At 29.0% G+C, this 17,602-nt stretch overlaps 2 protein-coding genes and 1 long non-coding RNA gene across 4 annotated transcripts; 1 reads left to right on the top strand and 2 right to left on the bottom strand.

Annotated features, from left to right (window-relative positions):
• Nucleotides 1-109: 109 nt before the first annotated feature.
• LOC149888095 (uncharacterized) lies at nt 110-10,043 on the bottom strand. Of its 2 annotated transcripts, XR_016452764.1 has the most exons (4): nt 9,614-10,043; nt 8,676-8,778; nt 2,307-2,435; nt 110-2,133 (listed from the first exon to the last, which is right to left on the bottom strand). It is a non-coding gene; the product is annotated as an uncharacterized LOC149888095 (long non-coding RNA). The 2 variants fall into 2 exon arrangements; XR_016452763.1 differs by lacking the exons at nt 8,676-8,778; nt 9,614-10,043 and having other exon boundaries at nt 2,307-2,573.
• On the bottom strand, nt 5,349-5,985 carry LOC149888096 (uncharacterized). The gene is made up of 2 exons (XM_090087521.1): nt 5,766-5,985; nt 5,349-5,630 (listed from the first exon to the last, which is right to left on the bottom strand). Exons 1-2 carry the CDS (start codon nt 5,841-5,843, stop codon nt 5,349-5,351), a joined length of 360 nt encoding a protein of 119 aa, XP_089943647.1. The 5' UTR covers nt 5,844-5,985.
• A 1,291-nt stretch (nt 10,044-11,334) lies between the features above and the next one.
• Nucleotides 11,335-15,900, top strand: LOC149888097 (testis-expressed protein 264-like). Its single transcript, XM_090088550.1, has 3 exons — nt 11,335-11,672; nt 14,791-15,003; nt 15,098-15,900. Exons 1-3 carry the CDS (start codon nt 11,415-11,417, stop codon nt 15,221-15,223), a joined length of 597 nt encoding a protein of 198 aa, XP_089944676.1. The 5' UTR covers nt 11,335-11,414; the 3' UTR covers nt 15,224-15,900.
• The last annotated feature ends 1,702 nt before the right edge of the window (nt 15,901-17,602 follow it).

The following is a 17,602-nucleotide window of genomic DNA, read 5'->3' on the forward strand; positions in this document are numbered from 1 at the left end:
GATTATAAAGCTTTTTGGTTCATTAAATCTTTAAAGATTAAATATTCAATACTCCTAAATGAGACAGGTCTTAACATGTTGCAACCCAATCCATTCTTTAACATGTACAAAAAGCCTCGTAGAATTTGAGGTTCAGTTAACTCTGTTCTTTTGTTCAACACTGCTGACATATTTGTCGGGTAAATCATAAGATTACCTAAATAAAACATAAGTGGATTGACAAATGCTATTTTTTATCAGTTCAAATCTCAGCTGTGGCACTATCATTCATATTTGGCCATTTTTTAATGTAAATTATCTTTCTTTTTTTCTTTCAGAAACCACTATCCTTTTTGATGATACTATATTTTGATTGGTTCCAGCAACTTTCCATGATGGTCGACTTTTCAATATTTCAGCAAAGTTTGGAACAATACTATAAGCTGTTCTACATGTCTTAATGACTGGGAGAAAAGAAGGCCTCTACTTAGGTACTTTGAAAAAAACATCTCAAACTCTTTTTCCTACTATAGTGCTTCAGATTTTGTGTGGCGAGCTATGAAATTGCAATCGGAAACCCTATTAAAGCTGTTTTTTCTAGCATAAGAGTAACAGGTTGCAGATCTCATTATGCTCATGAAATTCTCAAAATAATTAAGGCCATTGGTCTGCAGGTGGAGTACATTAACAATCCAATTGATAAAAAATGGTCTTGTAGATTTATTTCAATGTGTTATTGACAGCCAATTTAGTAAAAACCTGAAGTTGACAACCTAAAAGCTGAAGCTTACCATCACAGCAACGTTTTTTAAGAAAAAAAATAAATAAATTTTGTTCACTATTATCAAAGATTTGACGCTTAAAAAATCTCCTAAGATAATTTCCCGCTTATCTCTTTTGTCATCGTCGTAAAAATGTGTCTGAATCATTACACTCAAAGATTCACCAAATCATAACGCTCATTGACAGCACATTCTGGGCTTTGAAATTTCTTGAACAAGTTTCAACGATACCTAAGTTAAGTAATGTAAAAGTACTTTTTTGTTTTGATTTGAAAAAACAGCAGTTGAGATTTTATTCTGTCAGATTTTAAAAAAGACATTTTACTTTTTACATGCTAATCATTGGCACCCGCGTGAGTTACTAATACAGTTTTGAGGGATTTACAAAAGGTTTCACAATTAGGATTAAATCGTATGGGACCATCTTGTAAGTAATTTCATCTTAAAGTGTCAACATGTGTCATGATGCTGAAGTGTAAACAACATACTTATGTGCTTTAACCATGCCAGCCTTGTGCCAACAAAACACAATTTACGGTATGCGTTGCTTTTTTCTCATGATTTAAACAAAACTTCAGCTGATGGACATCAATTTCTGGGTGAAGGACATGGGGAACAACCTCCATCAATTAAAAAATGTGAGAACTTTCGGCGTTTTAAAAGTGGCAATTTTGACATCAGGAGAACGCTCGACCACATGTTTCGAAAATTGTCAAGAATTCTTTGAAGGCGCTTCAAAGGGATGTCCAACCCCACCATAACTTACTTTTTTTGTTTTACTGTTTAAAAAATTAATTTTGACAAAATTTTTAAACAGTAAAGCAAGAAAAGTAATACATAATATTCGTGCCAGAGAGGCTTCTTGGTGCTGTTAAAAGGTGGTAACATTCCCTGTTAGAGCCCATTCAAAGATTACTTCTACCTATTTCTAACAATTAACTTTTTTCTATTGTTTATGCCCTGCCGAGGTCTATTAGGTGAATAATTTATTGGGCAGAGAGATGTCTTCCGAATGGCCTTGTAAGAATGATTTCTACTTGCCGAAATATTTTATAATTTTTCTTTTTTTTAGGTACAAACTTTCAATGAAGAACCTCAACCAAAAGAACAAGTTAACTTAGTTAGACAAATCGAAAATGTCTTCAAAGTTTGCTTTATCAATCTTCTTTAAGTTGTTTTCCCTTGCTGCCACCGTTTCCTGAGCCAGCATTCAATGTAGTGAAAGAAACCACTGTCCTTTTGCCTAAGCCAGCATTCAATGTAGTGAAAGAAACCACTGTCATGTTTGCCGAGGAGCAACATCAGATTTAAGTAGGCAAAACTGCTTAATGAGTTTAAACTTCAGTAACCGCCTCTGACTTTAATTGAAAACCTAAAACCAGTTTAAATAAATTATTTTCTCTTCAAAACTGTGTATTTACTTAAGAAGTAATGATGATACTAAAGATTATTATTATAGTTGTTATTTATAACTAATTGAACTTCTTGGTAGAAAATAAAGTTATCATTTACGTAATAAATCCCGATAACTCGAATTTAAATAACCTCGAGCTGTTTTCTTTGGTCTCTTGAAAACTCAATAGTGGAAGAAACTTCGCGTAAAGCGAACATTCGTAAAGTCAATCCATTTCTTTGGTCAGTTTAAGGTTCGACTTACCGAGGGTACTTTCCAACCTTAAAAATTGTATTTTCCGACCGTTAAACATTTAAATTACGTTTAGTAATTAATAAATTCATTAATAAGTTGTTGTTGTTTTTGTTGTTGTTGTTTTTTTTTTTTTCAATAAACCGTCAAAAAGCATTTTTTAAGATAATGTAATTATGTCTTACGATACTTAAATACTTAACGTTGAGTCGTATTTTACGTCAATTAAAATATTCAATTAATATTTTGCGTCAGTGAAAAATCTGATGTGCGCAACTTAAATATAGCGTATTAAAATGTAATTAAAAAGTGATAATAAACAAAAAAGTTTTTTGTAAAACATTAAGACCATAATCATCTCATTTTATTGTTCCATATAAAGAGTTGGTACATACAATTTTCCCACGTTAGTTCTTCTTTTATCAGATTAAAATACTATGATTGATAGGTGTGCCGAAATCGGATTATATGATTTCTATGCCCTACTTGTCACAGTCAATGTGGAATTATGAACTTTGTGAACAATGGCTGGAGGAAAATCCATGTGAAATAGGTGATACAGACGTTACCGGCTAACAAACTGTGGTAAAAATAGATTAATCAAAGTTTTATCACAGGAAATACCATCCTGGACAATCACATCAAGGTCACTGGGTGTTCGGCGGAATTGAGCGTGACCATGGAAGATGCTTCCTTGTTTAAGTGCCTGATAGAACAGTTGAAACATTTCGAACTGCTATTGAAAGATGGATTTTATCTGGGTCAGATCTAATATCAGATGGATGGATTGTATACAAACATCGTTAGATTGAATGATATATGTACGCACGAAGTTGTTGTGCACCAGGAGAATTTCGACAGCCCCAATAATCCTGATTTTAACAATTAAAAAATTAAAAACCGAAATTGAAAAATTGAAAAAAATTGAAACCGATGCGAGCGAAAAAAAGCTCCGTCAACAAAGTGGTACAAGTGAGGCATTGCTTTTTTTTTTTTTTTGAAAAACATGCTCGTTGCATATTGTTACAAATCTTTTTTTTAAAACAATAGAAATTTATTTATATTTAAGTCTGTCGGATTCATCGAATGGTTTTGGTCTCATCTAACCAGCCACATCAACTTCCTTTAAGTTATTCAAGATAATAGCAATGGAACCAAGTTTTAAGCTTAATTTTATATAAAAAGACATTCTTAATATTTTAAGAAATAATACTAATATATATTATGGAGCCTATAGAGTAGTCGAGGTAAAAAATGGCGACATATCGGAAAAAATACTAAAAAAATACATAAAATTAAGGCCGGTGAATAAATGACCAAAGAATTGAATGAAACCAGGGGCCAATGCTATAAACATAAAAAACGAAGTTTTTTCCGTAAAACACGAAGTTTTTACCGTAAAAAGCGAAGAAAAAAAAAGTCCATTGCTATAAACATTCAAAAAATTCCGTTTTTAAGATAAAAACTTCGTTTTTAAATCCAATGCTATAAACGAACAAGGGAATCGCCTTTTCAGATAAAAAATGCGTTTTTTCGAAAAAAAACTTCAGATAGATTTTTGATCTCAATTTTAGATATTTTCTTCGTGATTTTTGGCGGCCATTGCTGGAACAACGTTAGCGCTTCAAAATCATTGAACATTCTTTGTTTGTGTTTTTATGTAGATATTTTATAGATAAAACTGAAAAGGATTTTGGTAACTCCATAATAAACTAATTACTTAAAATCTGCATTTAATCGATATTCAGTTCCTTGTTGTTTTTCCTTGTTAGGTTTTCGATAGTAATTTTGGTTAAACAAATTTTTCATAATGTTTGACTAAAGAAAAGTATAAATAGTCAACAAATATGCCATATAATACACAAATACACAACAAAATAATACACAAATACACAACAAAATAAAATGCTGTCTAAAGAACTTAAAATGATACTAGCAATAAAGATTAGAGAAAACAAAGAGGTTCTTCTTGGGAAGCTTAGTATGTTTTAATTAGCAAACTATTTAAATAAAAATATGTATTGCTACATTAGATTTTATATATATGTATATATATGTATGTATGTATGTATATATATATATATATATATATATATATATATATATATATATATATATTTCATGTTCTCAGAGACTGTCATGGAATCTTTACCAACACAATTTATAGTATTATACAGTGTAGGAGAAGCTATTTTCAATGTTAGTGTATTAAGTTAATAAAACTATTGGAAGTATATATATATTTATATATATATATATATATATATATATATATATATATGTATATATATATATATATAAAATTGATATATACTATACATTACATCATGTTATCATTGTTAATTTTATATACTGTAATATATCTCTGCAGTTTTTGAATAGAATGATTAAATTGCCATTATTATTACCCTTGTTATATATCATTAGCACTGTTAGTAGTTTACTTTACATTAGTTTATAACTATTTGTATATAAACTTGAATGTAAAATCTTTATTTAGAAATATGATTGATTACATACTTATATTATGTTAATATATACTATATATTACATACTTATACTATAACATTTGTAAATATATATTTAAATATATATATATATATATATATATATATATATATATATATATATATATATATATATATATATATATATATATATATATATATATATTTATATATATATATATATATATATATATATATATATATATATATTTATATATATATATATATATATATATATATATATATATATATATATTTATATATATATATATATATATATATTTAAATATATATTTACAAATGTTATAGTATAAGTATGTAATATATAGTATATATTAACATAATATAAGTATGTAATCAATCATATTTCTAAATAAAGATTTTACATTCATGTAAATATATATATACTTCCAATAGTTTTATTAACTTAATACACTAACATTGAAAATAGCTTCTCCTACACTGTATAATACTATAAATTGTGTTGGTAAAGGTTCCATGACAGTCTCTGAGAACATGAAAAAAAATATTTGTGCCAATAAAATGAAGAAATACCATTATTTGGAAAAGTACTGAAATGCTTTTATTTCGCTTAGTATAATGTTGCAAATCATCTTTAAGCCTAGTTTCTAAAAAATCTAATACAGCTCTTGGGACTCGATACTGCTCTCGAAAAACGTTGTCAGAAACATCTTCGTTAAAAAAGCGACCATTAAACTAAAATGATATTGAAAAACAAAACAAAAATATAATTTCTGCGCCTATTTAGTATGATTTCTGATTTTGTTCGATAAAAAATCATTAAAAAAATATATATATATAGTAATTTTAAGTAATGTTTTAAACACCAACCTCTCGAGGCAATCGGTGGCGAAGCTCATTTTCTGCAACTTCGAAATCTAAGTCTTCATCCGAAAAAATTAAATTCATGTTTCTACTTTAATTTTACACAGATTTTTTAAACACCAAATACTAGAATTTAAAAATATTCATAAAAATAGAATAGACAGCACAGCATACTTAATGACTAATTAAATTCATTAAGTAGGCCTAATAAATAAAAGTTACAATAAAAATTACTATTATATTACTACTATATATTACGGATAAAAAAAGTTCGTGAATTTTAGTGACGTTTACGTTTTATGCTTTATAGCAATGGGCGAAAAAAATACAAACAGCGATAAATTCTTCGAGATTACGAACTTTTTTTCGTACGTGAAAAATTGCGTTTTTACGAAAGATTTTTTTTCTCGAAAAAAACTTCGAATTGTTTATAGCATTGGCCCCAGTAGTCAATGTTAGAAAACATTTTCTAGAAATGTCGTAACTACGATGGAAATGTTACGCTACAATTATTTCAGCGTGACAAAGTTTTTCAATGTTATAAATAGTTTTCAGGGTATCGCATCGTATCGTAATCTTTTCGTCGTTTGTTTTAAGCGTGTCATAAGATTTCAACTCTATGAGTTGAATATTTTAAATGTCTATGATTCAAATTGGTGGACAAAACAACAATGCTTTTTGTCTTGCAATAACAATAGCAATAACAATTTATAAATTGAAAAGGTAATAATTTTTTTAATTTTATTTAATTATCTAACATTTGTTTAACATTTCAGCTTTTATACCCACTAAATCTTAAACTTATATTTATTGAACTCATAGTGTTCATATGTAGGTGACTTTCTGATAAGTTCTTGATTCAGGTTGACCCTACAAAAGTTGAACCTGGGGCGCGCTTTTTAGACTGAGCCTCAAACCAAGCTTGAGCTTTACAATTTTAGCCTGTTGATCATGATTGAGCCTTCAGGCCTAAGGAATGACCAAAAAACTTATCAGTATTTTATAAATTTTCCCTCGAATTAGACTTTGCAAGCATTACCAAAAAGTCTGAGCCAATCAAACAATCAAACCCAAATTATTGATCTTATGCAAACTTTAGCTTTAACATTTAAGTTTCTGACATAAACTATTGTAAAATTTGAAATGTTTAAATATTTTTATAAACTCAGTGAAAATAAAAATTAACAGTGAAAAAACTAATAAGAAATGGTAAATCAATGTCACCCTAAGTTAAAGATAATGAAGACAATTTCTAAGTCTTAAAATATTTTTTTTTATTATTAAAATATAATGTAATATAGACCAATTATACTTTTACCTTGAATCTCAAATGGCAAAGAAGAAACTTTGTTTTATTAGTATTATCTTCTGTTAAAAATAATTTGGAGGACGCCACTTACCTTCTAATACTTAATCAAAACAAAAAAAACATATATATATATATATATATATATATATATATATATATATATATATATATATATATATATATATATATATATATATATATATATATATATATATATATATATATATATATATATATATATATATTGCACAGCGCCATATACCATTGTGACAAAAATTTGAACTAACGCTCGACTTTTTGTCGTGTAGTTTTGAGCGTGATTTACGATGCTTCCAGCGTAACTTACTCCAAAAAATTTATATGAAATCGATTTTTTTGTTTTTACGCTAGAAACAGCGTAAATCACGAGCGCAACACGTTTATAACATTGACTACAGATCTTGATAAAAAATTTTATTTAAGCTTTTTTATATTTCGCTATACTTTTTATTCATTTTAAAATTAACCTTACAGGTCTATTTTATCATTGAATGACTTTTTTTACACGAAAAAAGTTCCCAAATTTACAAATGTTTATCTTGGAAAAATGATGAAAATCTGTTCGTGCCGACAACTAATTTCCTTTACCTTGGTGTAATTTGTTTGGTAATTTGTCAACGCGTGAAGTAGTTACTTTATCCTGAACAGTCTTATTAAACAAACTCTATAAAAGTTCAAAGTAATACCACGTGATCAAAGTTTCTGTTTTAAAACTGTGGGCAGCCATTTTAATAGATTTTTATGTTAACGGGTGAAAATTTAGAGTTAGACGAAAAATCTTATGGCTCGCTGATTTCTGCGGCCTCTTTGATGTAAAATAATAAGTTGACATCCATCTATTATACGTCCACGGTTGCAATCAATAACTTATATTTTAATGAGTTCTTGAACTGGTCATGTTAAACTTATAGAGTTAAAATAAACTCAAAAAAAAAAAAGTTTCTTTATAAAAAATCTTTAAAAACAAACTTTTTAGCTTAAATGTATTCCAAAAAACTAATTAAAAAGCATTTTTTATCCTTTTACAGCTATAAGATAATTTTGCAATAAAATTTTCTAAAGCGCTTTTCAAATTAAATATCGTGGGTATACTGACAAAAAACGTTAACTCAAAATTTGTTGTTTAGAGAAATCAATCATTTAAGTCTTCTTAAAATACCCGTTTTATAACTTAATGTTAAATCTATTTTTAAAATCAGAGAAAAGATGTTTCATTCGACTTAGTGTATTTTGCCAGTCAAAACTGCCAATTTTCGACTTAATGTCTTTTGCCACTATACCCACGATATGCAAAGTTGCGTTTTTTACTTTTTTTTTCTACGGACATAAAATACGAGTCAACCAATACTTAAACATCTCGAAGCAAGATATGTTTGTAAAAACATAATAGAGCTAGTACTGTATTGAGAACAATTTAAACCAAAATATGAAATAACCTTGTTATGATGTCATTTTTTTGTGATCATTCTAGCAGTGACGGACCAGGAGGAATGGAGAACGCTTAACCCAGAAATTAAGTGCTACAAAACATTTTTAATTTATAAAATTAATATTGAAAAAAGGTATACCTTCTGAAAACAAAAGAAATCGCTAAGTTTTACGTGGCAAAACGTTTATGCATAATAACGGCCCTACTTTTCGCTATTTTTAGAACGTTTACTTCGATCTAAACTTTAAAGTAAAATGCCTTTCAATGTCGGGATTAAGTATAAGGGTCTGCGTATCGTTTCATTTCCGTATTGTTATTATGCCGATACGATAGCGGGAAAAAAAAGTGTCATCGGAATAATTACGACAAAAAATCGGTAAAAAAATTTTATTCGGTATTGTAGTTAGTTTAAATCTCGGTATATACCGGAACTCTCGTCAATCCGATGACACTTTTTTTTCCGCTATCAAATCGGAATGATAAAGATACAGAAATGAAACGATACGCAGACCCTTAGTTAAGTATGCTTTTTTATCTTATACTTTGCGAAATGATTAAAATGTTGCAAGAAACAATTGTATATTAAAAAACAATTGTGTGCGCGTGTGTTTGTTTGTGTGTTTGTTTGTGTTTGTAAGTGTGTGCGTGTGTGTGTGTGTGTGTGTGTGTGTGTGTGTGTGTGTGTGTGTGTGTGTGTGTGTGTGTGTGTGTGTGTGTGTGTGTGTAAAGTGTTAATTTAGCAACTTAAGAGAGGGGGACTGAATTTTAGTTACACTTTCACCCAACCACCACCACCACTGAAAATTCATGACTTCGTCTTTTTATCAATATTTTCCATTTGACCATTTAAGCCAAATGTTACAAGTGCGAATTCGAGAAAGTAATTTCCGCTTTTCCGGTTTTCCGCTTTTCCGGTAATTATTTTAACTCAAAATTTATTTTTAAAAACAAAAAAAAAAATGAATGCTTTTTTATTTACCAGAAAAATTCAACTGAAATTATAAAAACTAATTTTTCAGTTACGCATTTCAAAAGTTTCATGTTAATAATATACAACGATAAACTTAAAGTAAAAACCTTTTACTCTTGTAAAGTTGAATAATTTCGGAGAAATCCTGATGAGCTAATGAAATTCAACCACTTGGCCCTCAAGCGAATAGTTGTTAGTAAAAGTCATCTTCAAAAGTTATCAATGAAAAGCGAATCTTCGATTTAAATATCTTTTCTCAGTGTGTTAAACTGCTGTTTTGGTTCAGAGTTTGTTATGCCTCCTTGCGACAAAGTAGCATTCTTTCGAAAGGAAAACTTTTTTGGAAGGCGATCGCTAATCGCTGCAGAAGAAAAGCGTTATCGAGAGTTATTTCTGCTTTTAGTTAAATAACTATATTCCACTAGCATTTATATTGTGAACTGCAACATGCCGAATGATATGATAGCCAGTTGATTTGTTAAAAAAAAAAACATTTTCTAAAAAAAACTACAATAAAAACAATCGAAGTACTGTTCCGTGTAAGATCATTAAAAAATACTTAAAACTTCTATTTTCTCTTGAATGATGTCATTTATTATTGTTTTTAAGTTGCATTATATCTCCGGATTGGTGGAAAAACTTATTAAGTCAGAAATATCTAGTTTAAGATGTAATCGTTTTGAAGTTTTTTTTAACCGCCAATAAGAAAAGCGGTGGCGAGATAGTTTCCATCGTTTATCAAATCAAGTTTGTTTGATTCGAATTTTTTAAAAATCATCAATTGAAAAAAGATTTAGAACGTTTGAAACTAAAGTTCGGACATTAGTTACATTATCGCCTAAACTAGAGCTGCCGAAGAAGATTTTGGAATTAGCTGATGTGTTTTCATCAATGACTGTCAGCTTTTTCCTTAGGTTGGGGTCCATAATAGCTCACAAAAGTTTGTAAGCACTGTACCCACGTAAGCATAATAAAATATATCTTACAGTTGCAACTGCAGCTACTGCTGATTTTGGCGGTGATATTTGACGGTATTTGATCAACCATGAACTTTTATGTTCATATATCTTCTGTTTCTTGATAAAGTACACTCATCAAGAGTTATGCTAGCATTTTGACCAACCATTTTCTTTTCTGAAAATTGCGGCTTATATATTTTTCCTATATCTTCATAATGTTTCATCAGCTTTAATCAATTTAGCATCTTTGAGCTTTAATCAATTTATATATAGCTATAATAAGCTCAGCCTAAAAAAACATCAATTAGAGCCTTCGTCTTAAAAACGAATCTATAGGCTTGATGAGTTTTCTCTCAAGAGTGACAGCTGCAACAAAAGTGATGTTGTACTTCGTCTTCAGGTGGTTTCTCATGGAGCTTGTGCTTCCTCTTTTGCACTTAATATCTGTCGCAGAGCTTGCACTTGGTCATTTAAAATTCTTTAGAGTGCAAATATTGCTTCCAAATTGGTGTGTTAAAAGAACGACATTGTTTTCTGTGAAAATTCGTTTTACTTTTTTGTATAACAAATCTCAGTAACTTACTGTTACTGCGCAAGCGCAAATGATTTCCATATGTTTTCTCACGCAACTACATCATAAAAGTGTTTTAGAATTGCCAAATAGCCAAGTAAATTTTGAAGAAAAGACGGATTTCTAAAAACCAGTTTTGAAAATAACATTTTCGGTTCTTAGTTTCGAAAATTTTTGCGGTTTTCCGAAGGCTATTTTCCTTTCCCTAGTTTGAAAGTAAAAAATGAAAATATAAGTTGATTAACAAAATATTGTCTGGCGATGAGGGTCTTTACGTTAGGGCTGACGATTTGTTTCGTTTTCGATTTTGGAAAAATGTTTAGCTGGTTAAGTCACGCGCGATGTTATAAAGAAAGTTAATTGTAAACGCCTGGTATCATGGAGATGACCATTTTAATAAGTGGAGCACTTATATTCATTATTTTACTGTTGATTGTTTTGACTTACTCAGGATTGATAAGCACAATTGATATTCAAGTGACAGAAGTTTCGAGCCCAGGGACATTTTTTTATAAGTTTTATCAGCAGAATTATTCTGAATCCGCTTCTGTTCTACGTGAATTATTTAAGTGGCCTGTGGTAAAAGCTAATCCTAAGTTGAAATGTATGGGAATTTATTACGATGATCCTGATAAGGTGGGTAACCTTTTTTTTTTTTTAGTATTTTTATTATTACATAAACTCCGTATTAACTTTTAAATTAATTATCTATAATTGGGCAAACTGACCTATTAATGACCAGGTCTTATAAAGAGCCACTTTTTATAATGCCCCTTCTTATAAATTTTAAAGCTATGGGGCAGCTGTCTTTGTTCATCTGTTTTTACTTTTAAAACATGCCATAAGTTTTTTTGGCTTAAGTTGGTGAAAAACATTTTGTACTAAATGTCAAAGATATCAACTATTTTATAGGCAAAGTGTGTATTCTTGATTTTTTAAAAATTGTTGAAATACTTTTTTGATGTTGTATTTTTCAAAATACAGTGATGTAAGCATATATAATTTAAAAGTTAATCGATATATTTTTTATGTTTTTATAGGTTTGAATTTTTTTAGCAATAAAAAAATCATGATAAAAATTCAATGATTCCAATGCCAAAAAGCTGACACGCAAAATGCAACTGTTGCAGTTAAGAACAGCTTGTTGTCATAAAGAGCTGCAGCCATTAAATATAAAGTTTCAAGAGCAACACTAGGAAAGTATCTTAGAGGAGGTTCTATAATTTAAACCTGGACCTTGTTCCAAAATACCATAGGATTTAGAAAAAAAAGTAGAGTTGGATTTGGGAAAACACAGTTTATGAAATATGTTTCACTGCTTAGCAAAAAATATAAAATTTAAACAAGGTACCCCATCAGAAAAATGGTGGTGCTTATTCAAGAGATGGCATAAAAATATGGCTCTGAGAAAGCCTGTAGGAACATCAACTATTTAATATGGAAGCATGTCAGTCCCAAAGGTTGCTAAATACTTTTTTACAGTTCAACAGGTTTTTGATAAAACAGGAACTCTTGTTTCACCTTCTTCTATTTGGAATATAGACAAAAATAGACTACAGTTAGACTTTAAGCCTCCTAAAATTGTTGCAGCATGAGGTGCCAAATAACTTTAGGAGGCTCACAATACAGGAAAAATAGAAACCATAACTATATATGCAGTTGTGAATGCTGTTGGTGGATTTGTACCTCTACAGTTAATGCCAAAATGTAAAGCAGTAAATTCACTTCAATCCTTTAATACTATTGATGTATCAGTTGGTTCAAAATGTTAGTGAAGTGTTAGTGAAGCTGGATGGACAAAAAAAGGAATAGGATATCTGTAGTTTACAAATACCTTTTTTTGCCAAAAATTGGTAAATTAGGCCACAAGTACTATTAGTTGATGGCCATGATTTTCATAACTCTAATGAACTATTACCTGTTGCTGAAAATTTACTACAATACAAAGTGTCAGGATTTAATGAATTCACAACTGCTAACATTACATCTGGTTTTTGAGCATGTGGTATATATCTGTAAGGGGCATGCGAGTTTGATTTTAAAACTTTCTAAATTTGAAAAACTGAAGTAAACTTGAACAATTTGACTATCAAATAATTGAGCTATTTTAACTCACAAAACTTGAAAAAAAATAATAATTAATTTCAAAAAACTTGATTAAGTTGACTCTCAAGTTTATGACATCATTTGGTATTTGTTTTAATCAAGTTTGTTAAGTTTATTGAGTTTTTCAATTTTATCAAGTTTCAAAATTTTTTTATGTTCTTTAATTCTAATTTTTAATTTTTATGTTCTAATTTATTTTTCCTACTTTTAGTTCATAATTACTCAAAAGTTATGATAAAACAGTGTTCGAGAAGCAAAAGCTTTGCTGTGCGGTGTAATTATAGTTTGTTAAATAACTGTTAAAATTTAAAAACTTGATAAATTTGTGAAACTTGATAAATTTTTGTAACTCGATTGAAACTTGAACTCGAATTGTTTAAAAAATTTCACCATTTGACAAGCTTGTATCAAAATGCTTATATATGCAAAATTTGACAAACTCGTATGTTGCTTAATATCCATATAATCTGTCTGCTATTCCAAATGAAGCTTACTCATCTCATTCACTTTACTCTGTACACCAGTTGTTAGACAATAAAGATTTACTTGTATCCAGTTTTCAGTCAAGCAAAAATGACACCATTAATTCTCAACCTAAAATAGCGGAATATAAAATTGCTGAAAAACAAAGAAGTCAAATGCAAGTTCTACTTCTATTAATGATGCTAATATAACTTTAAGTATTTTATCTGAATCAGAAGTTTCAAATATTAGGTTTAGATCAAGTAGATAATAATTCAACATCATTGTCATTATTGTAATAGTTGCTTAAGTCCTGAGCAACTTATTACTTTTAACTTCTGTTTCCAAAATGGATATTTCAGATGATTTGTATTTAGCATACAAAGAACTTAAACTAAAACAGACTTTAATTGGTGATGTTTCTTTCAATCTGACATTAAACAAAGCTGTTTTTCAAACAATGTCAAGGGAAAATGTCACCCATTCTAGCCAGAGTGTAAATAAAAGTGTTATTCATTTTAGTCTGATGTGTGTTAAAACTCATTATGATGTTCTCCCATACCCCAATTTTCATGTTGTTAAATCAAAAGGTAATAGATGAGCTATTCAAAAGTATTTTGTCCTTACTTCTCCTGAAGCTATGCAAACCAAGTTGAATGATCAGAAAAAGAAAGAGGAAAAGGTGGAAGCTGCAAATATGAAAATAGTAAAGCAACAAGAGGCAAAAGAAGTAAGATTGAAAAAGCAACAGGATGAGATTGAAAAGCTAATCTAAAAAAAGTTCGTTGTTAAAATGTTATGACTTAAATCATAAAATTTATGTAAAGTTTCTACTTTTTAGACTTTTTAAGTGTTTTGGTCAGTTTACCCTAACTTACATGTGTCTCATTGAAAAGTAGTGTAAATTATTAAAAATGATAAACTTTGCAAGTTTTTCGCTATTCCGATTAGTGTATTCTGATTCAACTTTTCAGTGTATTCTAATTCTTAGTGTATTTCTATTCTTATTTGTGTATTTGTGTTCTTAATCTATTTCAATTCTTATTCTAATAAAAATAATTAAAAAATGATAAAATTTTTAAAATCACACAGAAGCTTTTGTTTTTATTTTCTTTTGACCTGCAGTTTCTTTTGTTGTATCATACAAAAACTAAATTTATTCATTGTATTTATCTCTATTTTTAAGGTCCCAAAAAATAAGACCCGCTATGCTATTGGTGTTTTTGTACCATCAGATGAGATTTTTGATGAGATGAAGAATACAATGGTTGGTATCGGCTATTCACATATTCAACTATCTCCAGTTAAAGCTGTTGTTGCTGAATTTCCTTTTCGATCATGTTTTTCTATTTTGATAGCCATCTATCGTGTTTATCCAAAACTGAAGACGTTCTGTAATGTGAGTGATTTTTATTTTCATTGGTCCTGTTAAAGTATGATGAAAAAAATTGTTAGTTTTTTTTTTTCAAGTTTTAATTTTTTTATAATTATAGAGCAATAAACTTCAAGCACACCCTTTTTTGGAGGTATATGATCAAAATACAATATTCTTTGTGGCACCTTTGGAAAAGAATAGCACTTTTTATGTTGAAGAATACAAATATGCAAAAATTGACTGAACTAAAAATTTGACTGAATTTAAAACAAATATTTAATAGTATTTATATTCTTAAAAATGTTGTGTTTAACTGGATTTAAAACTTTATCATAAAACTTCAAAAAAAAATTGTATGAATTTAATGTTTTGGTTTAATGTAATAAATTATTTGTTTTTAGAATTATAAACTATTTGTTGAGTTTAGAACTCAGATTCTTTTATGCCCTTAACTAAGGAACCACAAAGCTGGTACTAATTTCTTCAATTCAATTTATAAAGAAATTTTTTTTAGAAAGTTCATGTTTTATTATACTTACAACAGGTGTTTACGTCATTAAAACCATTATGTCATTAAAATCAGTATAAGTTTTAACTCTTTAATCATTATTTAAACATTAAGCGTTTGACAAATCTATTTCTTTAATGGGTGTTCCCTCAAAAATGGAACTCCACAAAGTTCAATAGCATATGTGCTAATGTTTAAACAAAACATGTCTTAGTGTATATGTAAGGTAGCTAATATGCAGTTTTAAAAAATGTATTAATCAAATAAAAATTGTTCTTTGGTTTAAAAAGTCAGCTTAAAAATGGTGTAAAAAACATTACACAAGGAAAACTATCTATAATCGTTTTAAAGTGGAAAATGTTCTGAAAATAACTGTATTTTGTATATTAAAAAATAAAAAAGGAAATAAAAAATTTGAAAAGAAAAGGCACAAAAATGAAAAAAATGTAAAGTTAACCAGATTACTGGTTATTTTAAAAATAACTTCGAAGCAGCCATTAGAAAAGGAGCCGAAAATTCAAAGTTTTGACCACCACCCACTTCATAACCCCACTCATGAATTGTTAAAAACGAAGATAAACATCAAATACTGCTACTGGGAGTCACTAAATAAACAACCTGAGCAGCTTTCACTCAGCCCAAATGTGACACTTTTATAAAAGACTTTAACAAGAATTTTATTTTGAAATAAATTTTATCAAATTCCCAAGCGAGAATAATCGGTATTACTTTTGATGACCCCAAGAATCCTTCCACAAACCAAAAGTACAAAACAAAAACTAAATTTGAAAGTAAAAATAAACTAAAATGGCTCTCAAAAAGGTATGACTAGAGCATTAATCAAGAAAACAAAAAAGGTTCTTGGTTTTTTTTTTAAGTCGACAATCTTTTATAGAGCAACAGTTTTAATCTTAATCGTTATAAAAATTTTAATTTCGTTTATTTTAGGGACTATATTAATCGCAAAGGACAGACTCCTCAGGTATGTTTACCAAGATTGGAACATAATGGTGTTTACTCCCCTTGATCAATGAAATTGTTTTTTTAACATAACGCATACCCACGGACCCAATAATCAATTGCATATTAATATCAGAAAGATGTAAAAATCAAGATTCATCTGAAATTCTATAGATTGTTTTACCTAGCCACTTGTTTCCATTCATCGTAAACTATATCCTGATGGCTATGTCTTTTGGCATGGTTTAGCTTCAGCGAAAGAGTCATTGCTTTTGCTGGACACTGAAAGTATCAACTATGTTCTGAAGAAAGATAACCCTACCAAATGTCTCGAGATAAAGCCAATTGAAGATTTTTGAGATTACTTAATAGGTTTAGTCTACAAGGAAAGCCAAAGAATTGTTTCAAGTAGAGATAGTACAGCACATTAGCTACTTGCATATTATACTTACATTCGATCTTTTGAATGTAAGCATGATATGCAAGTAGCTAGTGTACGACTAATACTCATGAAACGACATGAATTTAGCTCTCAAGTTAAAAAATGGAAAATAAATCTCTGGGAAAATACCCCCTTAAAAGAATAACTACAATCTTGCCTTCACTAGAAAATAAAATTTCTGAAAACAAATCCCATTCAATAAAGTAAAAAATAAAATTGCCTCATGGATAGTTTTCTTCAGACAATTTGTTCTGTAGTTTGTACTACAGAATACTAAAAGAACATTTGTTTTGAGTTGTTTATTTTTTAAAAGGAAGAAGTTTCATTTCCTGCTTTTCTCAATAACTTTGTTATTGGAAACTCATTTAATAACTCAATGAATTTCCAAAAACAAGGATTTGACAACATCCATATTTCATGGAACCTGCGATGTGTTTTGTTTTTTTTTGTCCTTTATCTCATGTATCCAACTATATATCTCTCTACCCTGTAATTTGACTCTCAAGCTTTTTTTTTCCTCTTTTTTTTGTAAAACCTTACCTCCCCTCTTTCATCTTTTCATGTTTTAACTTTTTATTATGGGTTCACCAAATATTTGAAACAATGTTCCATCAAACATTTGATGAATAACAGTTTTGATGAATCATAGTTATTTATATACGCGTTAGCTTTACTGCCGGTTCTTGAGCTGTTAACCAAGGATTTTAAATAAA

Source organism: Hydra viridissima, unplaced genomic scaffold (genome assembly GCF_058129835.1).
Source record: "Hydra viridissima isolate aposymbiotic clone 2 unplaced genomic scaffold, HvirCarnegie_v1 scaffold_5, whole genome shotgun sequence".
Classification (NCBI taxonomy): domain Eukaryota; kingdom Metazoa; phylum Cnidaria; class Hydrozoa; order Anthoathecata; family Hydridae; genus Hydra; species Hydra viridissima.

Bases quoted from the DNA above. Each gene is read 5' to 3' on its own strand.
- LOC149888096 (XM_090087521.1), bottom strand. From the start codon at position 5,843: ATGAATTTAATTTTTTCGGATGAAGACTTAGATTTCGAAGTTGCAGAA. The intron at 5,631-5,765 runs GTTGGTGTTTAA...ATATCATTTTAG, and splicing joins GCCACCGATTGCCTCGAGAG to TTTAATGGTCGCTTTTTTAA.
- LOC149888097 (XM_090088550.1), top strand. From the start codon at position 11,415: ATGGAGATGACCATTTTAATAAGTGGAGCACTTATATTCATTATTTTA. The intron at 11,673-14,790 runs GTGGGTAACCTT...TCTATTTTTAAG, and splicing joins ATTACGATGATCCTGATAAG to GTCCCAAAAAATAAGACCCG. The intron at 15,004-15,097 runs GTGAGTGATTTT...TTATAATTATAG, and splicing joins AACTGAAGACGTTCTGTAAT to AGCAATAAACTTCAAGCACA.